Source organism: Nannospalax galili, unplaced genomic scaffold (assembly GCF_000622305.1).
Source record: "Nannospalax galili isolate Female #2095 unplaced genomic scaffold, S.galili_v1.0 scaffold236, whole genome shotgun sequence".
Taxonomy (NCBI): domain Eukaryota; kingdom Metazoa; phylum Chordata; class Mammalia; order Rodentia; family Spalacidae; genus Nannospalax; species Nannospalax galili.
In genome coordinates this window covers 2,872,404-2,899,987 of record NW_008338710.1, presented here as the reverse complement: position 1 = coordinate 2,899,987, position 27,584 = coordinate 2,872,404, and the positions used below count along the sequence as shown (strand labels likewise).

The window sequence follows — 27,584 nt, the reverse complement described above, 5'->3', positions numbered from 1 at the left end:
CAAACTAAGCTTTATATCAGCCTTAGTTGTTGTTGTTGTTGTTGTTATTGTTATTATTATTATTTTATTGTATTATTAAAGGTGGCAGGCACTGCCCCATATAGAAAGCCAGTGGAAAGAGTGTGTGCTCCAAAGTCAGTATCCTGGGCTTGAAGTTCAAGTACTTACAGTGGCCTGAGGCAAGCACCTAAGCTTTCTGAAATCTTGGAGCACACTCAGTTGTCCAATCAGATTAGTTGTACCCTTCATAAGGTTGTTCTCAGATTTAGAGCTAAAATGTAGGACAGAGGACAGAGAAGTACCACCCGAAGATGGGTGTTATTATTATTGGTCCTTGTGAATTTACATTTCTGGTTGCAGTCTCTTATAGCAGAGCCCATGTCAATTTCTGGCCTACTTAATATACATCTACTGAGTACTTAATGCCTGACTTGCCCTGTCCCAAGAGGTTGAAACATATGGCCCAGGGCTATGCTGTCAAGATATTTATTCTAAAAATAAGACTGAAATGAAAGAAAGAGAAACATATAAAACAACAGGGCTGGAGAGATGGTTCAATGGCTAAGAGTACTAGCTGGCTCTTGGAGAGCGCCTGGGTTTGGTTCCCAGTACCCACATGATGCACAACTGTCTGTAATTCCAGTTTTAGAAGATCTGCCACTCTCTTCTGGCCTCCACAAGGCACTGCATGCAAATGTACTTACATACATGCAGGCAAACACTCAAACACAAAAAAATAATCAGTAAATATTTTTAAAAACTAAAAAACAGAACATTATGAAAAATTAAAGTCAAACAATGTGGGGCTGGAGAAATGGCTCAGCGGTTAAGACACTGTTTCTTCTTGCAGAAGACTCAGGTTTGAATCCCAGCACTCACATGACAGCTAACAACTGTCCATAACTCCAGTTCCAGGGGATCCAATGGCCTCTTCTGTCTTCCTTGGGCATTGCACGACACGGGTGCACTTACCTCCATGCAGGCAATACATTCATACACATAAAATAAAAATAATAAATAAAATATTAAAAAAAAAAAGTCAGACGATGTGGTCCAGCAAAGAACCATGAGCTGAAGGAAAAAGGACTGTGAGGGACACAATGAAGGCTGTAGACTAGTCAGTGCCCAAAGTTATGTCTCTGTTCTGGCCAGCCTTGAATGTCTGATCCTCCCAAGTGCAGGGATTACAGATATGCACCATCACGCCTCATTTTTGTGGTTCTGGGAATTGAAGTCAGGGCTTTGCACATGATAAGCAATCACTCTATGGTCCCCAGCGCACTTGTTTGCCTTCTGATGTCTCTTTCATTGTCTCTCAATTTCTCCTCTGTTTGAGGGTTTCTAAAACAAATATATATATATATATATATAACCTGCTATTTTTTGTTTTTGTTTTTGCTTTTTTGTCTTTTTGAGACAGGGTCTCCTTGTAGCCCCAGCTGTCCTGGAACTCACTATGAAGACCAGGGTGCCCTTGAACTCACAGAGATCCACCTGGCAGGCGTGCACCACCACACCCGGCTAACCTATTTTTTTTAACCTACAATCTGTTTTTAGTTTTGTTCCTAGCTTTCCTTCCACTCACTGGAGATATTTTTCTATGAGGATGAACCATCTGAGACTGCCTTTTTGTAAGTCAAAAACAATTAAATAAGCAATTGATTTAAATTTGATAAATTCTGTGGACTAGACAATGTTCTATAAATCTTGCTAGGGTGGGGTAGGTAGCCATTGATATAAAGGGTAAGTCCAAAACTAGTGCCATCCAGCTTTATGTAAGAAAAGCTGATTTGAATATCTCTCTCTCACAAGAGTTATGCAATTTGGGAGCCCTTTAGATAGACCCACTGAAGGGGTACTCCAATTGCCTCACCCTGAGTCCCTGTTCAGCATGGAAGAAGCCAGAACAGTCCGCGTCTCTATTCCCTATTGGCAATTTGGGTAACCCCTTCAGAGGATGGTGTGATAAGAATAGGAGGTAGGAATTGGCTAGGCAGTTAGGGTAAAAAGACCCCAAAGAAGCCAGGCGTGGTGGTGTACGCCTTTAGTCCCAGCACTCGGGAGGCAGAGGCAGGCGGATCTCTGTGAGTTCAAGGCCAGCCTGGTCTCCACAGCGAATCCAGGCCAGCTGGGGCTACAGGGAGACCCTGTCTCAAAAAGACCAAAAAAGAAAGAAAAAAGACCCCAAAGAAATGTAGCCAGTTTCTTGGCTAAAAGTCAAAATGTCCTTGGGCCTATTAGCAACATACTCTGTTCCAAAGCCAAAAATGTCAAAAGTATTTGGGATCTTTAATCTAATCCTTAAAAGATTTTAGGGGTACCACTTCAGAGGGGGGAATGTTGGAGGGGAGGGAGTGGGCATGGATTTAATCAAAACATCTCATATGCATATATGAAATGCTCAATAAAGTTTTTGTAAAAGCTTGAGCTATTTCTTAGAACTCAAGGCTATTCTCTCTCTCTCTCTCTCTCTCTCTCTCTTCATTGAAAGATCCTGGAACAATTTAGCACCCAATGTCCAAATGTTCTCCTCTTTTTTTCTTTTGAGACAGGGTCTCACAGTGTTTCCCAGGCTAGCCTCCACCACATGATCCTTTTGACTCTGTCTCTTGAATGTTGGGATTACAGGTGAGAGCTGCCATGCCCAACTCTGGAGATCTTTAAGAATGCTTTTCTCTGAGAGAAGTGCTCAACTAGCCTCCTCTCTTGCCTCCAAGCTGAGGTTATAGTTTCTAGAACGAATCATAAGGGAGCTAGGCTGGGCTGCCTTAAATGGTCTCAGCTGCTGTCTTCCTGGGTTTTTCTGGGGTTAGAACCACTGTGAAAGGTTTGGTGGACTGCTTTTCTTTTCGGTCATGTACATTAGACACAAAGGGGGACATTCTGGGCTTTATTGTAACCGGTTGCTTAGTTTAACCCTTGGTAGTTGTAGTGCTTTCATCCCTGGAAGACGGTAATCAGTAACTCTCTTTGGGGTTGTTGGGAGCCCCAGACATATAAGATGTAGAAGTGCCACACAGACATGAAAGCCAAGTCATAAAGTCAGCCACCTTGAGTGAGCTTCGGATTGCCATCAACATTACAGGGAGAGTGAGTCTCAACATCAGTGCATGAAATCAGTGCTGACAGGAATTAACAAGAGCCAGGAACAGTGGTGGGGGCCTGGGGGCCTGTAATCCCAGAAATCTGGAGGTAGAGTCAAGAGAATCAGGATTTCAAGGCCAGCCTGGGTTAAATGAAACCCTGGCTCAAAAAAAAAAAAAAAAAAAAAAAAGCCTAAACGAGATAAAAAATGGGCCAGTAAGATGGTCCGGTGGTTAGAGGTGTTTGATGCTAAGTGTGACAACCTGAGTTTGGTCCCCAGAACCCACATGGTGGAGAAAATCAGTTTCTCAAAGATGTCCTCTGACTTCCATATGTGCACAGTAGCATGTACGTGCACTCCCCATAAACAATGTAACGAAAACCAAAAATAATAATAGGAATTGACCAGCCTAATAGAGAAAACACGGTAGTGACTTTCTTTAAAATAGAACTCTGTTACCTATTTTGGTGATTATAGGAAAGATGCCCTAAAGTGTGATTAAAATCTCAGTCAATCTGCATTCAAGTGAGAATCAGCACAGCTTACTTAGAAGGCAAGGTTTGAGCCTTCTCGACACGTTTGCAACCAGGATTTCTGGATAATGCTTATTATGTTGGCCTACCCCAAGGTGACCTTCATGTTGCACCCCGTCTCTTTTACCTTAGCTCCTATTTGCAGAGGCTATCAAGGTATCTCCGGTTATCTTTGCTCTGGGCTGAAGTCAGCCTTCCCTTCTCTGTAGAGAGTGTGGGGGAGGCTCTCTGTGCAGCACTTATGGTTATAACTTGACTGCCAAATAACAGGTAAAAAGTTTGCTCTGAGATAGAGCATTTGACCCAAATCTTGCAGATCTTCTTTGGATGGATGATGCTAAGATCTGTTGAGACAACTGAAAGGGGCTGGGAGGGAAATGCAACCTAGGCCTGGCCCCTTTGCACAACCTCCTACAGTTTTCGAAGGTTATCCTCTATCTCATCCAAGGCCATCTCCCTTTGGAATGATTGATTTAAGGGAGCTTCAACCTTTGTTCTTTAGACTCAGTAGCTTGATTCAAACTAAGAAACCTTTTCCTTTAGAGCTAACTCTTGGGGCCTATGTCCTTGGAAGGCAGTGAGAATCCTAATATCACACCCTTATTCTGATCCCTTCCCCTGTCTAATGTGGTCAGTGTCTTTGATTCCTTTGGAACTTCGGACTGATAAATACGGTGGATGATAGGAAGCAAATAAGATAGCAGGCCAAACTTTAAAAACAGAGATGAAGAAAGGGTTAGCAGTAAGGAAGACATGGAGGCACACTGGTGGAAAGGATGGACTGAGGCACATGATAAACCTGATGATCCTCCATGGACTGGGGTTATTGAGAGACCCTGTCTCAAATACACGAAACAAGGGACTGGAGAGGTGGCTCAGTGGTTAAGAACACTGACTGCTCTTGCAGAAGACTCAGGTTCAAATCCTAGCACCCACATGGTGGCTAACAACCATCTGTAACTCCAGTTCCAGGGGATCTGATATCCTCTTCTGCCGGGCACTGTATAACACAGGTCTAGTTACATACATACTGGCATGACACTCATACACATAAAAATGAATAAATAAATAAATAAAAATTAAAACTACGAAACAAAATTTAATTCTGCACATGTTGAGTGTGTGGGGGAGGGGAGGGAGAGCTGGGGTGCATAAGGGCAAGATACATAGTTTATGTGTATGAAATTGTCAAAGAATTTTGTAAAAGTTATACCTCCTAAGTGCTGGGACTAAAGGATGGCACCACCATGCCTAGCTTGGTTAAGAGCTCTTGATGCTCTTGTAGTTGACCCTGATTTTGTTCCCAGTACATACATCAGGTGACTCACAACCATCTCCAACTCAGCTCCAAGGCATCTGATGCCCTTTTCTGACTTCTGGGGACACCTGCTCTCACACATGCACATACCCTCTCATGGACACACACATATACATATAATTAAAAATAAAATCAATCTTTAAAAAAAACCCAAAGCAGGGCTGGAGAGATGGCTCAGTGGTTAAGAACACTGGTTGTTCTTGCAGAAGACCCGGGTTTGAATCCCAGCACCCACATGGCAGCTAACAACTGTCCGTAACTCCAGTCCCAGGGGATCCGATGGCCTCTTCTGTCTTCCTTGAGCATTGCATGACACAGGTTCATTTACCTACATGAAGGCAATACACGCATACACATAAAATAAAAATAATAAATAAAATATTTTTAAAAAACCCAAAGCAAGCAAGCAAACAAAAACCCTCCAGAACATAAAATTTTTTATATTTCCCTATTCACTTCCATCCTTTCCTCCAGCTAAAGTAATTTTAAATATTTTCCATGTTGTAGTCTTGATAATTATCTTAACAACACAACAATTCAATGATTTGGTGACATATGACTTCCTTGGTCATCTCTGTCTTTTGATAGAAATCAGCTTGTTTTTCTTTGTTCTTTTTTAACCTCTCATAATTAAAACTTTGGGTATGAAACTTAATTTATTTGAAATTTTTCCTCTTAGTAATCCTAGGAATGGGTTGCCTATTTAAACATTTTCTTATTACATTTATTTATTTATTTATTTATTTATTTATTTATTTATGTGTATGTGTGTGTGTGTTGTGTGTGGAGTACTCCCACGAACATGAACATCAGCACACGACTTGTGGGAGTTGGTTCTCTCCTTCCACCATGAGGACTCTGGGGATCATACTTAGGTCATCAGGCTTGGTGGCAAGCACCTTTACTCACTAAGCCATAAGCCATCTTGCAAGCCCTGGACTGCACTTTTTTTTATTTTTATGTGTATTCATGTACTGCCTGTATGTTGGTAAGTGTACCCATGTCATGCAATGCCCACGGAGGTGAGAAGAGGCTGTCGGATCCCCTGGCACTGGAGTTACGGACAGTTGTTAGCTGCCATGTGGTTTCTGGGATTCGAACCTGGGTCTTCTGAAAGAACAACCAGTGTTCTTAACTGCTGAGCCATCGCTCCAGCCCCAAGGACTGCACATTTTTAAGAATTGCTTTAAATATTCCTAAATTGCTTGCCACACATTTTGCCCATTGGTATGAGTGTTCTGTGACCATCTGCTGCAAAACCTTGACAGCTGTGTTTACAGAGAAATGATCCTTGAGAGTGATATAAATGTGTTCTTCACTTACATGGTCCTGTAAGGGAAATGACGCTGGTTTTGAATGCAAGGGATCTGGGCTCTACTGGTTCTGCTGCTAATGAGGGTTATGATCTTGATAAATCATTTCCCTCTCAGAGTCCTTGGTTGCCTCCTTCATTACAGTGAACTAAAAATAAACACCCTAGAGAACTCTTGTGAAGGTCACATGAGGTAGCAGAGGTAAAGACTATGTAAATGTAAATTTAAAGTTCTTTGAAAAAGAGCAAGCTGGAGGGCTGGGACATAGCTGAGTTAGTAAAGGGCTTGCCTAGCATGTAGGAAGCTCTGGGTTCAACTCCACACCTAGCTTGGCATAAACTGGCCGGAGGATCAGAAGTTCAGTCAGTCTTGGCTACATAATGAGCTCCAGGCCAGACTGTGCTACAGGAGACCCTGTCTTACCACAAACAAATAGGGACTGAAGAGATGGCTCAGCTGCTGAAATCTCTTGCTGTTCTTGCTAAGGACCCAGGTTCTGCTCCCAGCACCCACATGGTGGCTAACAACCCTCCATTAACTCCCATTCCAGGGAGTTGAATCTGATACTCGCTTCTGGCCTCTGTGGGCATTGCACACATGTGGTGCACTTACATACATATAGGCAAAATGCTCATACATGTAAAACAAAAATAAAAATTAAACAAACAACAACAATGAACCCCCCCAAACCTGAAAGAGGTAGAAATAATTTAACTTGAAGTCATGGAAATCTGCCCATAGCTCCTAAGCCCTAGCTCTCCAGGCTCATGGCTACAGGCTTTTCCTTCATCATTTGCAATGAGTTTTATTTCTTGTTCTTCCGGACACAGATTAATCTCAATTTGATTTATTTTTCATCTACTTAGCACTTCTTTCTTTCTTTTTGAGACAGAGCCTCATGTAGTCCAGGCTGGCCTCAAACTCACTATGTAGCTGAGGCTCACCTTGAACGTCTGATCTTCTATGTCTCCCAACTGCTGGCTAGCACTTCTTTTAAAAAATATTTTATTTATTATTTTTATTTTATTTATTTTTTGTCTTTTTTGAGACAGGGTCTCCCTCTAGCCCCAGCTGTCCTAGAACTCACTATGTAGACCAGGCTGGCCTTGAACTCACAGAGATCTGCCTGCCTCTGCTTCCCAAGTTCTGGGATTAAAGGCGTGTGCCGGCTATTATTTTTATTTTATGTGTATGAATGTATTGCTTGCCTGTAGGAAGATGTACCCATGTCCTGCAGTCCCCTCGGAGGTCAGAAGATGGTGTTGGATTCTCCTGGAACTAGAGTTATGGATGGTTCTTAGCCACCATGTGGGTGTTAGAAGTTGAACCCAGGTCTTCTGCAAGAGCAACCAGTGCTCTTGACCCCTGAACCATCTCTCCAGTCCCTGACTAGCACTTCTTTTTTTTTTTAACTTAAAAATTTTTTTTATTTATAATTTTTATTTTATGTATATGCATTGGAGTTACAGACAGTTGTTAGCTGTCATGTGGGTGCTGGGATTTGAACCTGGGTCTTCCGCAAGAACAACCAGTGTTCTTAACCCCTGAGCCATCTCTCCAGCCCAGCACTTCTTTATTTACTCAGTGGCTAAGGTATGCAACATTTACTATTTCTTGATTTTAAAAAAAGCTGGGCGTGGTGGCGCACGCCTTTAATCCCAGCACTGAGGAGGCAGAGGCAGGCAGATCTCTGTGAGTTCAGGCCAGCCTGGTCTACATAGTGAGTTCCAGGACAGCTGGGGCTACAGGGAGACCCTGTCTCAAAAAGACCAAAAAAAAAAAAAAAAATGAGGTGGCTATTGCTTCTTTACATTTTAAGATTTACTTATTTTTATTTTATGTGTATGAGTGCTTGCTTGCATGTTGTATGTGCACCATATGTGTGCCTGGTGCTTGCTTCAGAGGACAGGAGAGAATGTCAGGTCCCTTGGAAATGGCACAATGATTGGTGGTTGTTAGCTGCCATGTGGGTGCCGAGAATCAAACCTGCATCCTCTTCAAGAACAATAAACACTCCTAACTGCTGAGTCATTTTTCTAGTCCCTGTTTCTTTATGTTTTTATTTTATTTATTTACTTATTTATTTGGAGACAAAGTATCATTTGGCTCCTGGCTGGAGGGCTGGGACATAGTTCAGTTAGTAAAGGGCTTGCCTAGCATGTAGGAAACCCTGGGTTCAACCCCCAGCTTGGGATAAACTGGCTGTGGTGAGACATCTGGCTGGTCTGGCATTCCCAGTGTAGATCAGGTTGGCTTCAAACTCATAGAGATTCACCTGCCTTTACCTCTTGAGTGCTGGGATTAAAGGTGTGCCACCATGCCTAGTGACAATTGCTTCTTTGTCTTATGTGGCTGTTACTTCTTTAAAGTTTTTTTTTTTATGACCTTGAAACTCTCTTGGAAACAATATCTTGCCTTCATTCTTTTTCTTTTTGGTTTTATTTTTGAGACAGGGTCTCACCTTTATCTGGAACTCACTATGTAGCCCAGGCTGGTCTAGAATCTTCCTGTCTCAGTCTCTTCAGTGCTGGGATTATAGATATGAGCCATCACACCTGGTGGTTGGGACATAGCTCAGTTAGTAAAGATGTTGCTTTTTGAGACATCTCATTATATAGCCCAGGCTTGCCTTGAACTATCTTCCCAAGTGCTGGGATTCAGGTGTGTGGCCCTATGATCATACTTGGCTATTATAAGAATTAAATTGTCCTGGAAGAAAGGTATCATATCAACTTTGCATCTACACATATCTGGAATTCAGAATCATCTAGAAAGACCATGTAGGACCTGCCAGCAAATGTGTTGTCTACCCAAACTGCAAAGTCACATGGTTGTCCAAGTGCCTAGCACAGCATGAAACACTGATGTGGAAATCTCTGTGCCTCTTTCATAGAATCAGTAGTGTTGGCATTGGATATTTTCCTTAGTGGTGGCAGAGGCCACATGAATCCCTCAGGACCACCCTGGCATTAACTGTCTTTCTTGGAGGATGCTGAGTTTTACACCATCATCAGTGCTTGACAGAAAGGTGCCTGCGTAGCATTTAGAACATTACCTTCAAGCAAGTAAAAGTACATGATTCCTAAAGATGACTGACTTTCACGATTAGATAGAATATTGATTACATTAAGAACAGTGGGAATATAAAAATATAAATAGCAATAACCCAGGGCCAATGTTCTAGGAATGAGATTATAAGTCCTTCACATGTATTTTCTCATTTATTTATTTTTATTTTTCCATTTTCACGTGTGTGTGTGGCATACATGTTTATATGCATGTTTTACATGAGTGGGGGCATAGTGTGTATGGGTGCACATGCATTCGGAGGCCTAAAGTTGATGTCAAGAATCATCTTCTATTGCTCTTTCATTGTATTCATTGTAGCAGGGTCTCTCAATCAAACCCAGAGTTCACCCATATGGTTAGTATTGCTACCTAGATTGCTCTGGGAATCCCCATCTCTCCCTTTACTTGGGTTCTGAGGGTTTAAACTCTGGTCCTCACACTTCTGTGGCTCAAAGGTTAAGAGCACTTGCTCAGTTCACAGCACCCACATGGTGGCGCACAGCTACCTGTAATTCTAGTTCCAGGGGATCCCCCAATGCTCTCTTCTGGACTGTCCAGGCACACATATGGTACACATACATACATGCAGGCAAACACTCATACAATAAAATAAAAAGTAAAAAATTTTTCCATTATAGCTGAAGATGCTGAGATGATTATTGGCTTGCCCGAGTCACAATGGTACAGTCAGAATCAGAACAAAGTCCTTTAGACTTCTTGGTCACTGGCATTGCCAGAATGTCATGCGAATTAAACTATGTGACTTTGAAACATGGTTTTATCCCTAAGTCCCATGGGTAATTGAACAGGCTGTGAAAATGCAAGGGATATGTACAGATATGGTATAAAAGCAAGAGATGGAACACTGAGAGAGCCTCTGAGAAGCACTGTATGAGAAGAGGCTTCTGCAGATGGCTTTGATTAAGTCTTCAGTTTCCTTCACCAGGTGGGTGCTACCTTGGACCCAGTCATGTGGAGAATCCATAGGATGAACTTTGACTTCATTTTCCTTTGAAGAGTTACATATATCAGCAAAAGCAAGTTTAGTAACTTTTTTTTGAGATAGGGTCTTACTATGTACCCTGATTGACCTGGAACTCCCTGTGTAGACCAGGCTGGCCTTAAACTCACAGAGATCTGCCTACCTCTGCCTCCTGAGTGCTGGGATTAAATGAGCGGGGCATCACGCCTCAGCTGATTTAATTACTTATTTATTTGTATTTTATGTGTTTTGCTTGCATGTAAGTGCAGGATATGTGTGCAATGCCTACAGAAACCAGAGAGGGCATTGGATTTCCTGGAACTGTAGTTATGGACAGTTGTTAGCTGCTGGGTGAGTTCTGGGAACCGAACCTGGGTTCTCTGGAAGCCAGGGCTCTTAACTATTGAGCCATCTCTCCAAACCCTGATAAACTTATTTTTAAGGTTTATTTATTTTATGTGTATGAATATTCTGCCTGAATGTTTATATATGCATCACCTGTGTGCCTGATGCCCTTGGAGGCCAGAAGAAGGTATCGAAACCCCTGGAACTTGAGTTATAGACAGAGCAACACATGCCTTTATTCCCAGCACTTGAGAGGTAGAGGCAGGTGGATATTTGTGAGATCAGGCCAGCCTGCCTGATCTACATAGCATGTTCCAGGCCAGCTGGGGCTAGAGGGAGACCCTGTCTCAAAATAAATACATAAATAAATAAATAAATAATAAATAAAACAAATAAACAAATAAATTAAACAAATAAATAAGAGTTACAGACAGCTATGAGCCTTTGCGTAAGTGTTGGAAACTGGGCCTTGGTCCTCTATAAGAGCAGTAAGTACTCTTAACCACTGAGCCATGAACCTTCTCTCCAGCCCTGATAAACTTTTCGTTTTTTTTTTTGAGACAGGGTTTCACTATATAGCTCACACTGGCCTTGAATTTACAATCATCCTGCGCCAGCCTCCCAAGTGCTAGGACCACAAGTGAGAGCTATCACATCTGGCTCCTGGATAAATCATTTTTTTCAATGTTTCCTTTAACCTCTGGCTACTAGTCTACTATTCTATAATAGCCTTTTTCACTCTTAGACCAATTGTTGCAATTTTTTTCCTAAATTTAAGTCAACAAACATTTATTTAAAAAACAGGGCATCATAGTAGGTGTTTAGAGAACAGATGAACAGAGTTTCCTGCCTTCAGATGAAGTATGGTAGTAAACAGTACTACAGAAGAAGAGGTACACACAGAACACACATCTGCATATCCTACTTTCATGTATGTGCCGTTGAAGTGAGTACCACTTTTACATTCTGATTAATCAGAGATGATAACTGGAGGCTGGACATGTAGCTCAGCTGATAGAGTGCTTGCCCAGCATGTGCAAAGTCTGACCTTGATCTTTAGCATCTCAAAAACTGGTCATGGTGGCACATACCTGTAATCCTAGCATTGGGGAGATAGAGGCAGGAGGTTTAGAAGATCAAGGTCATCTGTGGCTACATAGTGAGTTCCAGGGCAGCTGGGGCTACAGAGAGATTCTGTTTAAAAACAAAAAACAAAACAAAAAAACAACCAAACAACAAGAACAACAACAAAACCCCAAAACAAAATAATTATATGTATATGTTTATGTATATATACAAAACGTTTTGGATATTGAACAAATTGCTACTTTTGGAGTATGGGTTTAAGGAGTAATGGGACAGGAGGTCTTCCATTTCTAACTTAATATCTTTCAGTATTGTTCGTTTGTAATAAAATGCATTATTTATTTATTGGTTTGTGAGACAGGGTCTCCCTGTAGCCCTAGCTGGCTTGAAACTCACCATGTAGACCAGTAGGCCAGGCTGGCCTAGATCTCAGGGAGATTCACTTGCTTCTGCCTCCTGAGTAATGGGATTAAAGCACACCACCATGCCCAGCAAAATTCATTATTTATCATTATTATTATTAATAATTATTATTATTATTTTGGTCTTTTTGAGACAGGGTCTCCCGGTGGCTCCAGCTGGACTGGAACTCTATATGTAGACCAGGCTGACCTTGGACTCACAGAGATCCACCTGCCTCTGCCTCCCGGGTGCTGGGATTAAAGTCGTGTGCCACCACATCTGGCTAAAGTTAAAAATTTTTCTTATTTAAAAAAGTCCAGAGAGGGGCTGGAGAGATGGCTCAGTGGTTAAGAACACTGGTTGTTCTTGCAGTCGATCCGGATTCGAATCCCAGCACCCATATGGCAGCTAACAACTGTCTGTAACTCCAGTTCCAGGGGATCCGACAGCCTCTTCTGTCCTCCTCTGGCATTGCACCAACATGGGTGCACTTACCTACATGCAGGTATAACACTCATACACATCAAATAAAAAAAAAAAAAGTTGCCGGGCCTGGTGGCGTATGCCTTTCATCCCAGCACTCCAGAGGCAGAGTCAGGCGGATCTCTGTGAGTTCAAGGCTAGTTTGGTCTACATAGTGAGTTCCAGGCCAGCTGGGGCTACAGGGAGACCCTGTCTCAAAAAGACCAAAAAAAAAAAAAAGAAAAGGAAAAAAAAAAAAGTCAAGAGAGCCAGGCTTGGTGGCACATACTTGTAATCCCAGCAGGCTGAATCAGGAGAATCTCAAGTTTGAGACCAACATGGGTCAGCAAGACTCTATCTTTAAAAATAAGGGAATAAGAATTTAAAAATCAAGTGACTAGTGAGAAACAGTTTCTGCCAGTAATTGAACTGTTTTAATGCTTTCACTCCATCAGATTTCCCAAAATTCTAAAACATCTCAAAAGGAAAAAAAATATAAAGAAATGTAAACATAATGTTCAGTCATTCTGGATTCTGTTGTACATAGGGCATGTTTTTTACCCCATCATAACGTGTTGATATTCAAATCAAGGCAAAGGGGGCAGACAATGAGTACTGAGTTAACATGACCCTTGCCCTTTATTTAAGACTTAGGCACATAATCTCTGGTTAAGATAGGATGGTAGTGGAACCAGAAAGGCTCTCCTTTTTCTTTTATTCCCTCCATTTTGACTTTTTTGAGACAGGATCTTGCTTATGTAGCCTTGTTTGGCCTAGAACTCACTATGTGGAGCAGGCTGGCTTCAAATTTGTAGTGTTCCTTCTGCTTCTGCCTGTGGAATGCTGGGATTATAAATGGATTATGTACTACCACACCTGGCAATGCACTCCCTTTAAGATTCAAAAACCTATATTAAAAGATCCTGGCTTTTCTTCTGGATTCTCCCAAAACATTTTCAAATGACGCCATTAGATCACTCTGGGATTGCTTTAATTCATTCTGTGATTCACTCATGACAACTAATAAGTTAGATGATTCTGGTCTATGCTCAGCATTCCTAGTACTGTGGAGTGACTTAAATGCTCAGGGGTTTGAATGAAATACTTCTCTTGTTTTATTATTTTATTTGTGTGTGTGCATGTGTGTGCATGTGTGGGTTGTATGTGTCTGTGGTGTCTGCATACATATGTATGTGCACATGTGCATGGCATGTGTACAGAGGTCAGAGGAGGACATGGAGTATTCTACTTGATTATTTCTCTGCTTTATTCCTTTGAGATAGGGTATTTCATTGAACCTGGAGCTAGAACTGGCAGTCACCAAGCCCCAGCATCTTCCTGTCTCCATCCCACATAGCACTGGGGTTACAGGCACATGTATGACCACACCTAGTATCTGATGTGGGTGCTGGGATCCAAACTCAGAGTCTCATGTTTGCATAGCATGTGTTCCTACTCACCAAATTGTCTCTCCAGCCCCCTGTGTTTCTACTGACTATTTAAAAAAATTATTATTTTTATTTTATCTGTGTATTGCATGCATGTAGGTAAGTGCACCCGTGTCTTACAGTGCCCATGGAAGACAGAAGAGGCTGTCGGATCCCCTGGGACTGGAGTTATGGACAGTTGTTAGCTGTCATGTGAGTGCTGGGATTTGAACCCGGGTCTTCTGTAAGAACAACCAGTGCTCTTAACTGCTGAGCCATCTCTCCAGCCCCCTCTACTATTTTCTAATGAGTTTTTTTTCTCCAAGACTTCATAGTAAATGACTTCTCCCACACAGTGAGGCTTCCCTTGGGTCATGGTTTCATGCTTCCAGCACCATTTCCATGACTTGCTATTTTTTGATCTGCAGCCTGCTTAGTTTTCCATGTATGAGAGTATTCAAAGCTGTTTAAATAGAACCACAATATTATCCTATAAGCATTTATAATTACATTTATTGAAACTCTTGTTAATCATTCACTGAAGTTTAACTTTTTCCTACCTCCTTCATGATTAGAAAAAGTAAATATTACTTGCTCGAAGGTTGTAGAATACCACGTTTAGCCCTCAAATCTGTGACTCTTATAACTAACAAAGGTATTGTGGTTATAGAAATTATCTTTGAAAGTTTTTCACAAGCAGTTTTATTACTTATTTAGAATTGATTAAATGTATCTCTAAGAATACTAGTTTGAAGCCAGGTGTAGGAGCACAAACCTGAAATTCCAGCACTTGGGAGGCAGAGGCAGGAGGATTGTGAGTTGAAGACCAGCCTGAGCTACCTAGAGAAACCCTGAACCAAACAACAGCAACAAGAACCCCCTCCCCCAAAACAACAACAATTAATAAATAAAGAAGACCCAAGACTAGAGTCACATCCTGACATGGTTACTTATCCTGGTGTGTTAGGGTTCTTGAAGAGGATCTGCTGGTCTTGGTTCACCTGTGGGGTAGTCAGTGCCCTGTTGGTGCCCAGATCAGAAACATGTCAAAAATAAAAAAATAAATAAAGGAAGGAAGGAAGAAAAAGAGAGAGAGAGAAAGAAAGGAAAGAAAGAAAGGAAGAAAGAAAGGAAGAGTTCTGGGGCTGGTGAAATGGATAAACTGGTAAAGGTGCTTGTTGCCAAGCCTGACAACCTGAGCTGTGTCCCTGGAGCCCACACGGTGGAAGGAGAAAAAGAATACTAGTTTTCCTTTCCTTCTTTCCTTCCTCCCCAATCTCTCCCCACTTCAGTTCTCTTCTTTCTCTTCCTCCCTTCTCCTCCTTCCTCCTCCTTTTCCTCTTCCTTCTCCTCCTCTTCTCTTCCTCCTCTCCTTCCTCCTCCTCCTCCTCCTTCTTCTTCTTCTTCTTCTTCCTCCTCCTCCTCCTCTTCTTCTTCTTCTTCTTCTTCTTCTTCTTCTTCTTCTTCTTCTTCTTCTTCTTCTTCTTCTTCTTCTTCTTCTTCTTCTTCTTCAACTTTTTCATGTGTATGATGTGTGTGTTGGTGCCCAAGGCACAGCAGGAGTGGAGGTCAGAAGACAACTTTCAGTATTCAGTTCTCTCTTTCTACCACAGGATTCAGGGATTGAATTCAGGTTGTCAGGCTTTCCCATGGCAAGTGCTTTTGCCTGCTCAATTATCTTGCCAGTTCAAGATTACTAGTTTTAATCTGTCAAGTTAGTATTCCCTATATTTTGTTTTAAAAATGGACTGGGGGCTAGAGAGATGGCAGAGATGGCTCAGCAGTTAAGAGATTTAACCAAATCTCACACTCACATGGCAGGTAACAACCATCCATAACTACAGTTCCAGGGTATCTGATACCCATAGGCATTGCATGATACAGGCTCACTTACATCCAGGCAAAACACTCATATAAATAAAATAAAAATATATAAATAAAAAAAAATTTTAAAGTACAAATTAAAAAATGTTAAATTTGTTGGGCTAGGCATGGTGGTGCAAGCCTTGAATCCCAGCACTCAGAGGCAGGTGCATTCTAGGCCAGCCAGGACCACAGAATGAGACCCTGGCTCCCCCTCCCCTCCGCCGCAAAACAAGTTGGGGATATATTGTAGGAATTAGGTGTTAGTTAATTAAAGTATGTTAGCTAATTTATTTAAACTCTAGATCATATTAGTAAGGGCACATATAGCAATTTAATACCACATCAGTGGGACACTAAAGTTTTGAGCAAATATTAAAATCATTGAGACAAATGAAAAACCTCATTTTAAAATGTTAGCCATGGGATAAATAGTTCACAATCTTATAACTAAAAATCAGATAACTCTTTTAAGCTACACATTTAGCAAAAATTAATGTTGGCAAGTTAATATTTTGCAATCCAACTTTATCAAAGGAACTTTTGAAAATTATTATTTTTATTAAAATATTTTATTCATTATTTTTATTTTATTATGTGTATGAGTGCACTGCCTGCATGTATGTAAGTGCACCCATGTCATACAATGCCCACGGAGGTCAGAAGAGTGCATTGGATCCCCTGGATCTGGAGTTACAGATGGTTGTCAGCCACCATGTGGGTGCTGGGAATGAAACCCAGGTCCTCTGCAAGAACAGCCAGTGCTCTTAATCACTGAGCCATCTCTCCAGTCACTGAAAAGTATTTTTTTCAATGAAAAATTATCTCTTATAATCCTTCAAGATTTGCTTCTATAGAGCTGGAGAGATGGCTCAGCAGTTAAGAGCACTGACTGCTCTTGAAGAAGACCTGGGTTCGGATTGCAGCACCCACATGGTAGCTAACAACTGTCCTAACTCCAGTTCCAGGGGACCTGACAATTTCTTCTGTTTTCCCTGGGCATTGCACAACACAGGTGCACTTGCATACATGCAGGCAGTACACGCATACACATAAACTAATAAATAAAATGTTTTTTAAAAGAGGTTTGCTTCTATATGAATAAGAAAAAAAAAGTGTGGTGGGGGGAGGACTCTTGTTGGGGCTACAGAGATGGTTAAATGGTTACGAGTGCTGGACCTGAGTTTAGATTCCTGTGCTCATGTAACAAGCTGGGCAAGGTCTCTGTGCTGTCGGGGACAGGGACAAGAAGATTGCTGGGGCTTGCTGGCTGGCAGTTTAGCTAGAAAATGCAAACTTCAGGTTCAGGGAGAGACCCTGCCTCAAGTGATAGAGGAGGACGCCCTTCACCCACACATTATATGTGGTGTGGCGGGGGGAGGGAGTCTAAAGATGACATTTACTCTAATTAAATTTGTCCCAGAAATCCTGCAATCTTCTTGATGTTGAAGACAGTGATTGCGGCAGTGTGTTGGCAAAGGGAAGCATAGCTATGAATCATGGGAATGAGGCTTTTTTCAACTGTTTTGCTGGGTTAACACTAAATTTTGTTCAAGAATTTCAGCAGAGCCTTTAAAGGAAAAATAAAACTATATAAAGATGGCTGTTTTCTTTTTCTTTTTCTAAGACAGGGTCTTGACATTCAACCTAGACTGGCCTCAGACTTCCAAGCCCCTGCCCCTACAAGTGTGTACCACCACACCAGTTATTTCCCATTATTTTTAATATATTTTTAAAAAGATTACATTTTTATTTCTTTTGTGTGTGTATATGTGTGTATGTGTGTGCGTACTTTCAGGAACTAAAGCCAACTCATCTTTCAAGTTTTGTGTGTATATGCCCTAGTGTGTGTGTGTGTGTGTGTGTGTGTGTGTGTGTGTGTGTGTGAAGATCCAAGGGGAACTTCTGGGAGTCACTTTTCTCCTTCCACCATTTAAGTCCCTGAAATTGATCTCAGATTATCAGGCTTGGCAGCAGGTGCCTTTACCTGCTGAGCCATCTTACCTACCCCATTATTTTAAAATATTTACCTTATTATTTTATTTTTGCTTTTACTTATGAAAACTGTGAAAAACACAAAACTAGAACAGCATAATAAATTCTCACAGATACACCACCCAACTTCAATAACACAGGTTATTTCAACATGTTTATGTTTTATTTTTAATTTTTTGAGGTGCTGGTGATGGAAGCCAGAGCCTTGTTCATGTAAAGTATTTAATATAAATAAACATACATAATTGATTTTTCATCTATTAAAAAGACTCTATGGGGCTGGGCATTGTAGGAAATGCCTGTAATTCCAGTACTCTGGAGACTGAGGTAGGACAAATTTACATTTGAATCAAGCCTGGATACACGATTTTTTGAAAAGTCTCAAAAAAACAACAAACAAACCGGGCATGGTGGTACAATCCCAGCACTCTGGAGGTAGAGACAGGCACAGATCTCTGTGAGATGGAGACCAGTGTAGTCCACATAGCGAGTTCCAGGTCAGCTGGGGCTACAGAGAGATGTCTCAAAAATGAATAAAGATGGGCGCCCAGCACTCAGGAGGCAGAGGCAGGGGGATCTCTGTGAGATTGAGGCCAGCCTGGTCTACATAGTGAATTCCAGTTCAGCTATGGCAACAGAGAGACTCTGTCTCAAAAAAAGAAAAAAAAGAAAGAAAGAAAGAAAGAAAGAAAAAGAAAAGAAATAAAAATCCAAACAACAATAACAAACAAAATCAAAAAAAGAAAGAAAAGGAAAGAAAAAGTCTATCCCAAAGAGCTGGGTATGTAATGCAGTGGTAGAGTACTTTGACTAGTGTGTGTGAGGTACTAGTTTCAATTTCTAGTTCCATACATACATGCACACACACACACATACACACAAAGAAAAGACTATATGTGCGTGCATACACGTATCTGCCTGCTACCTATAAAAATGTCCATATTTTGTCACAGGGTTTTTTGTTTTGCTTGCTTGCTTTTATTTTTATGTTTTGACTTTTTGAGACAGTCTCACATAGTCCAGGCTGGCTGTACAGTTGAAGATGATCTTGAACTCCTGATTCTCCTGCCTCTACCTCTCAATTGTTCAGATTGCTGGTATGCACCACCATACTAAGTTTCTTACATGCACATGCACATGCACTTGCACACACACACACACACACACACACACAAATAAATAAATGAATGAACTGATTTTAAAAGGAAGGAAAAATAATTTAAAAATCAATTTAGAGCCAGGCATGGTGGTACATGCCTTTAATCATAGCACTCAAGAGGCAGAGGCTAGCAGATCTTTGTGAATTCAAGGCCAGCCTGGTCTATATAGAGAGTTCCAGGGCAGCCAGGACTTCATAATAAAACCCTGTCTCAAAAAAGAAATTTAATTTTTTGTCAAATACCTAATACATGTCCCAATGTAGACTTCCCCAAGAAGTTGATGTGAAGAAATACTGAGACAAAATCCTCAAAGACGTGGGAAAATAGGGAAGAAATACAGACTTATTCCAAACTCAAGAACAAGTTGGTAAGGCCTCAACCTAGTGTAGAGTTTCCCAACATTTCTTGTCTTGAGTGCCTCTTTCACAGTTTGAAGCAATTTCTTGAAACTCTGAGGAATTTAGGGAAGCACTTTTTTTGTGTGTGGAATACAAAAAAGCGTTGATGTAGGTTAAGTTATATATAAATCTGTTTTATTGACAATTGGAGTGTAAAATTAATTTAAAATAAATTAAGGGCCAATGAGAATGCTCAGCAGGTAAAGGCACTTACTACCAAGTCTGACTAAGTGAGTTCAGTCCCTAGGACCCACATAGTAGAAAGAGAAAACTGATTACCCAAGGCAGTTCTCTGACTTGAACACTAGAGTCATGATTCATGAGCACCCATACACAGACTCACATACACAAAATAAATTTTAAAAATTTAAAAGAAAATAAAAGTCAACTATTCATAGACTAGTAAGAGGACTAGGGATGGGGCTGGAGAGATGGCTCAGTGGTTAAGAACACTGGTTGTTCTTGCAGAAGACCCAGGTTCAAATCCCAGCACCCACATGGCAGCTAACAACTGTCCTAACTTCAGTTCCAGGGGGATGCAATAGCCTCTTCTGTCCTCCGTGGGCATTGCAGGACATGGGTACACTTACCTACATGCAGGCAATACACACGTACACATAAAATAAAAATAACAAATAAATTATTATTTTTTTTTAAAAAGAGAGGACTAGGGATGTAACTCAGGGCAGAGATTTTGCCTAGCATGCACAAAGTCCTGTGTTTGAACCCTGGCAGGGAAAAAAAGCTAGTAATTCATTTTAAAAAAGCTAGTAATTCATAAATATACTGGCATATCCCATCTAGTAAATAATACATATCAATTTTTAAAAAGTATTTTATTATTTTAATTTTATGTGTATGAGTGTATTGCCTGCATGTAGGTAAGTGTACCCGTGTTGTGCAATGCCTGCGAGGACAGAAGAGGCTGTCGGATCCCCTGGAACTAGAGTTACCAACAGTTGTTAGCTGCGTGTGGGTGCTGGGATTCGAACCCAGATCTTCTGCAAGAACAACCAGTGTTCTTAACCGCTGAGCCATCTCTCTAGCCCCCAAATTATTTTACTCATGAAAGAAAAAGCATTTTGTGACATTTAAAAATGCTATAACATGTTTGGTTTTAGGATGCACATGTGGAGGTCCGAGGACAATTTGCATGTGGGATTTGTTTCTCTTCGTACACAACATGGGTTTCAGGGATCAAACTCAGGATGTCTGGCTTGGCAGCAAGCACCTTTACCCTTGATCCATCTCACCAGCCCCCTCAAAGCTTTCTTTTTCTGAGACAAAACCTTGCTATATAACTCAGGCTGGCCTCAAAGTCGTAATCCTTCTGCCTCAGTCTACTAAGTGCTGAGGTTACAGACATATAGCACCACATCCAGCTGTTTTTAACATTTAAAAAAAGTATTGTTTCTTCTCTGAAAATAGAATAGGCTAGAAATGAACTTTGAAGTTATTTGTGCACCGTATAGACTTGGTGAAAATCTTCTTGAGGCAATGCTGTAATGGCACGATCATTTTATGCCTTCTGTGCCCATCGCGTTTCAACGTCTGTCTTCCTGCTTCTGCTTCCAGCCACTTGTTTGGTGTAGGTATGTCAGTAGTTTTACAGAAGTGGAGGAAAGGTAAGGACTCACGCCTGTCATGGGATGTTTGGCAGTGTCTGGGGACGGTTTTGGTTGCCACAAACCTGAAGCAGGGCTGGGTAGGGGTGAGGGAATTGGGTGGGGTGGGGAGATCCGTACGGGGTATAGGCCAGGGATGTTGCTAAACATCATAGAATGCACAGGAAAGCCCATCACAACAAAAGTTGCCCAGCCCCAAATGTCAACAATGCCAGTGTTGAGAAATCCTTGCACTGTGTCAACAGTGTGTGTCTATGAAAGATAACATTTCAAAGCCACAAAATGGTCACAGTGAACACGGAGGCTGGCAGTACTAGTGAAGTAATAAACTGAATGAGTGACTGCCTCCTGAGCAAACTCATCTCCCCTGAGCCTTAGTGTATGTTCACCCATACCCAAGTCTACAAATTTAGACAAGTGTATGGTTTTTTTTTTATTGATTTAAAAGTAGAAGGAAACAAAAAAATAAAAGAAAAAGAAACAAAGAAACAGAAAGAAACATGAATGCAAACTCTTAGGGCTTTGATGATCCAAGGAAGAAGGGCATGGCCTAAAGAAGCCAAACTAGTCCATAAAACTTATTTTTAGTTTTGTAATTAAAAATTTATTACATTATTTATTTATTTTGTGTGTGTGTGTGTGTGTGTGTGTGTGTGTGTGTGCGCGCATGCGCGCACATGCCACGTGTGGAGGTCAGAGGACAACTTTTTGGAGTCCATTCTCTCTTTCCACCTTGTAGGTCCTGATCAGGTTGTCAGGTTTGGTGGCAGGCACCTTTAAACCATTGAGCCATCTCATCTGCCTTATTTTTATTTATTTATTATTTATTAACTTATTTACTTAGTTTTGAGACAGAGCTTTACTGTGTAACCTAGGCTGAACTTAAACTCCCAATCCTCCTTCCTCTACCTTCTGAATGTCAAGATTGATTATAGGCATAAATCAGCAAGCTGTACTGTGAAACTTTTAGAAAACTGAACTTAAAAGAAATCTTTTTTTCCTATAAAGGACAGAATGACACCAACCCAAGAAGAAATGGACACAGATGGAGGAAAGGGCCTTTTGAGGGCATGCTAGCTGCTGCGTCCATTCAGCCCTGCTTAGTCACCCAGGAAATTGCTCATTTTTGCTTAGAGCCAACTTCAATGTGATCTGTTACTTGCAACCAACAGCATCCTGACTAATATATCATTAGATTAATAGGAGCAATATTTCAAGAATTAGTTACAATACAATGAAATAGGAAGACTGAATTGGCATTTTTTTTTTTAACAAAGGCAGAAATCCTAAAGTATTCATTCACTCCAGCAACATTTATGCCTTAACATGTGCCAAATATTCGGTGTTAGATGCTGGGAACATAAAGACAAAAAGCAAGCAAACAAATAAGCAACAGTAACAAAATATGTCTCTCAACTGAAGAGACAGAAAAGGACCAGGTGTTGTGAGCCCACACAAGGGACACTTGCTCCAGTGGGGCTCAGGAATAATTTACAGGTGGTGACTGTCTCAAGTGAGTCTTCAGGACATTCATGGGGAAATCAGGGCTAAGAAAGGCATCTAGCTGGACAGAGCAAACTGGAAGGGTTGGGTCCAGAAAGGTGAATGTGGGCCTCTGACAGCAATGCTTCATGATGGAATGTTCACTTCAAGAGGGTGGCATTACAGTGGCCAGAAAGGAGACTGGCATGAACGGTTATGTTTTGAAGGCCTGGGTGACAAATCAGGACTTCAGCTCAAAACTTTTGGGGAGCCACCAAAGTATTTTATACAGGGAAGCAACATGATGCATATTCAAATATTATTGTTATGATGGGAATAATAATAGCTATCTTGTAAAATTGCTGCAAAGATTATACATAAGAGTTAAAGTGATGACTACATGCTTAAATATGGCTAAGCCAAAAAAGGCACCCTTACTTCTGTTCAAATACTGTTAAAAACTCGTAACAGAGCATTCAATGGTAGGTGGGATTATGGAAAATTCATGCCAGAGGTTTAGACTTGCATTGAGGTATTCACCAGATTTTCAATAATGTGTAATCTAAATTCCAGGTCAGGCCTGGGGACGTGGCTCAGCTAGAAGTTTGCCTAGGGTGCAGGAAGCCCTAGGTTTGATCCAGAGCACCAGGTAAACTGGGAGTGGTGGTCCATACCCATAATCGAAGCACTTGGGAGGTGGATGCAGGAGGATAAGAGATTCAAGGTCATCCTTATCGATATGACAAGTTCAAGGCCAGCCTGGGGTACCTGAGATCTTGTCTTAAAAACAACAGAAGTCTAAATCTGTGAATCTATGAATTGTCCTTAAAAACCAGCACATTTTGACTGAGAAAAAGTTTTCAAGATCATTCTAGAATTAAAAGGATTCCAGCAGTCACTATATAATTTTTCAAGATCTGAGAACTGGGGAATAAAATAGCCTATAATCAGTTATCAATTGAGTTTTATGTTAGCCTTCATTTAATGAATGTTTTTGAACTATAAACTAACTCTAAAGAATGCTTCTCCTGGGTCACAAGGGGAAATAAGAAGGAAAAATACTTTGTTGCAACATAAAATATCAAATTAATCTTTTTCTGTTAAAGGAAGCGGGAGGGGAGGGGTGGGGAAACAGTTCACCTCAGGCTACCAAACCATTGCAAGATCTCTCTCTGCGATGGGTCACTGGGTTATGCAGTGAATGAATTTCACTTTCCCACTGGTTCCAAAGGTCTGAGGACATTTACTTCAGCTAATCATTTAGACATTTTAAGGAGACAAGAGAAATTACTTAGAAAACACCATTATTTAAAAAAAAAATCCTCAGGTCCTCAAGATGACGCAGCAGGTAAAGGCACTTGCTGTCAAGTGAGATGACCTGAGTTTGTTCCCCAGGACTCACATGGGGGAAGGAGACAACTGACTCTTGCAAGTTGTCCTCTGACCTTCACACGTGTACGTGTCCCATTTTAAGGAGACAAGAGAAATTACTTAGAAAACACCATTATTTAAAAAAAAAATCCTCAGGTCCTCAAGATGACGCAGCAGGTAAAGGCACTTGCTGTCAAGTGAGATGACCTGAGTTTGTTCCCCAGGACTCACATGGGGGAAGGAGACAACTGACTCTTGCAAGTTGTCCTCTGACCTTCACACGTGTACGTGTCCCTTGGCAGGTACACACACACACACACACACACACACACACACACACACACGCACACACATATGCATGCACGCACACACAGATCAATAAATATGATAAATTTTGAAAAAAAAGGGTAGAGCTGATTTTAGTAGAGGAAAAGGGAAACCATGAAAATATAACATATTTTAAGCAGGTTTGGAAGCAACAAATGATCTTGAAATTATAATACAGTCTTGTTAGGGCAGATGTGACTGAAACCAAGGACTAACTAGAAGTAAATTTCTATGAATTCAGAAATTCCTAAAAAGAAAAGAAGGGCTAGGATGAAGTAGTTTTATGATCCTGGACATTTTTTCCATTTTTCCATATTTAACATTTGATTCTTTGAAAGTTCAATATTTCCCCTAGCACAGTATGAAATGTTATTGATAACTTTTCTTTTCATCTTCATATATAACAAGTATTCACAGTAACTTATTTTTCTCCAGTGAACTATTTAATTCAAAACGTAGTCTGTCCAGATGTCAGTGTCACTGAGGCTGAGTCTCTCAAAAGTCCCTGGAAGGTTACTATTTTTTTTAAAAAAAGATTTAAAACAAAGGTAGTGTTAAACTCTGTTGTCAGCTATAAATCCCATGTTCACAGCAGCTGAGCTTTATTCTGAGACCATTGGCAAGCTATTTAATTCCACTGAGCTTCATTTTCCTCATCCTTAAAATGGGAATAATAAATAATAGGACTCATAAAATTCTTGAGAGGATCAAATTGTGTCACATACAAAAAAAATGCTTCATGTAATCTGTGGTAACTAATGAGCACTCAAAAATATCAACTATTATTTTGTTTGCATTTTCATTATTGTTTTAAGAAACTGAACATTTCCCAGCATAAATTCTAGCTTTTGAAATATACTGTTTTAAAAATACCTTATCAGAGCATATTGCCAGTTTTTATATTATTGGTTTCATTTTCCCAGAACAAATCATCTCACCTTTTTTGCTATTCAACCCACATAACACCAAATTTGGGGTACATTTATTTCAATTTCTGTATTCTGCATAGGTGAGCTAACACTGACTTTCCCTGTTACAGCACCTAAGAATAGGAACAACAAATCCATGTAGACATAATTATGGAATCATGATGTGCTGTCAGAAAAGAGTTCCAACTTTTAAGCATATAAAATACTAATTTCCAGGGCCGGGCATGGTGGCGCATACCTTTAATCCCAGCACTTGGGAGGCAGAGGCAGGCGGATCTCTGTGAGTTCAAGGCCAGTCTGGGAAGATTTGAGAGGAGGTAGTGAAGAGTGGAATATAATGAAAATACAGGACATACACTACATAGTGTTCTCAAAGAAGTAATAAAAGTTTTAAAATTTTACTTATTTTTTTTTATTAGAATATATATATATATATATATTTGCCTTTTTGAGACGGGGTCTCCCTGTAGTCCCAGCTGACCTGGAACTTGCTATGTAGACCAGGCTGGCCTCAAACTCACAGAGATCCATTGCCTCTGCCTCCAGAGTGCTGGGATTAAGGGTGTGCACCACCACACCCGGCTAAACTCATTCTTACCTTCTACTGTTTAACTATAGATCTTAAATATGGTCTTGAAGTGCAACCGTAGAGGAAACTAGCTAAATTAATGTATTAATAATAATTTGGGAAAATAAATGCACCCTTCTTTAAATATAAGACATGAAAACAGAATTTGTGGATTAGTTTAAAATGATGTGTTGATTTTTAGTAGACTACCATTTAAACAGAATGTTTATTTTTAACCCCTGCTCCTTCTATGCTCTCAAGCTTTTGTGAGAAGACCGCTTTACAGTACCTTGATCAGGTTGTGTCCCACAGTGTAGACAGCTGCTAAATTTCCCTTCTCTCCTGGAGCATGCATACCTGTACCATACCCATGCCAAGCAACTAGGTATGGGTTGTGAATTGTAATCCAGTATTTGACACGGTCCCCAAAAGTCTGGAAACAGTATGTGGCATAATCATTGAAGATATCTACCATGGTTGCATTTTTCCACCCCCCGTATTTTTCCTGTAGAGCCAAAGGCAAATCCCAATGGTATAAGGTAACTACAGGCTCAATGTTTCTAAGTGCCAGAGCGTCCAGAAGCACATTATAGTACTGGAGACCTTTTGCATTGACAACGGTTACTATTCCATCAGGGAACAGCCTTGGCCAGGAGATTGAAAATTGATAAAAAGAAACTCCTATAAAATCCAGAGCGGATAAATCTTTTTCCAGAAAAAGGTAACTGTCACTGGAACCACCCATGCTGTTGACATTCCTCAGATGTGTCTGGATGAAATGATCCCAGATCGAGGGTCCTTTTCCGTCTGTCTTCCAGCTCCCTTCCACTTGAAATGCTCCAGTCCCGACACCCCAGAAAAAGTTTTTAGGGAAAGTGTCATAGAGAAACAGCTGACTTGCATTTACCGGACTCAAATGAGGATTTTTAGCCCATATAGCTCTTCCGTCTCCAGAGAATCCAGTAACAGCCCGTAGTAGAATAAATGTTGACAGCACGACACATCTCAGCAGTGCCCCGTTGGACATTGTTTTCCTAGAGCGTGTGTTTCTTTCATCGGCGCTGAAGAAAATCCATTCATTCCCTGGAGACCCTGCTGCACAGCTTGCCTGCATTTGCCACGAACTGTGGCACTGTCTTATCAGCGCTCCAGTAAAAGCCTGTGATTGTAAAGCCCTGTCAATGATTAGCCTGGACTGGGCGACTTCGGATGGGTCTAGGACAGCCACGTAATTTGAGGGAGGTGGCCCCATTGCAGTCAACAACGTGTGTGCTCTTGTAATGGGAACAATAATTTGAATGTGTTAAGTAAACATGTAAACAATGTACAAAAGTGACATTTTCTGTGTAGTCTTTCACATGCATGCAGATCTTTTCTGAATGTTTTCAACATTATTAAATAAGGCATCTACTTTTCTATTTTTAGAGTTTTAAAGTGATAATTTTATTATCTCACATACTGGGAAAAGCAATTTTATGTACAAGTCAATAATAAAAAATAAATAGGGGCTGGAGAGATGGCTCAGCAGTTAAGAACACTGACTGTTCTTGCAGAAGACCCGGGTTTGAATCCCAGCACCCACATGGCAGCTAACAACTGTCCATAACTCCAGTTCTAGGGGATCTGACAGTCTCTTCTGTTTGCTGGCATTGCACAACCCGGGTGCACTTACCTACATGCAGGCAATACATGCATCACATAAAATAAAAATAATAAAATATATTTTTTAAAAAGAATAAAAAAACAAGACATTGCACTTCCACAAAAATTATAACACACCTAAGAATAATCCTTTTTTATTTACTTATTTATTTTTTTGAGATAAGGTCTTGCCAGGTGTGGTG

General features: G+C 40.7%; 1 protein-coding gene and 1 non-coding gene across 4 annotated transcripts in view; one reads left to right on the top strand and one right to left on the bottom strand.

Moving 5' to 3' along the window:
• The window catches only part of Klb (klotho beta), a 47,010-nt gene extending 20,156 nt beyond the window's left edge, over nt 1-26,854 (bottom strand). For all 3 annotated transcript variants that reach the window (XM_008833236.3, XM_029563575.1, XM_029563577.1), the window contains exon 1: nt 26,030-26,854. In XM_008833236.3, coding sequence (XP_008831458.1) covers nt 26,030-26,854 — 825 coding nt within the window. The remainder of the gene's footprint in view (nt 1-26,029) is intronic.
• On the top strand, nt 14,940-15,069 carry LOC115070406. Its single transcript, XR_003849569.1, has one exon. It is a non-coding gene; the product is annotated as a small nucleolar RNA SNORA3/SNORA45 family (small nucleolar RNA).
• Nucleotides 26,855-27,584: the final 730 nt, after the last annotated feature.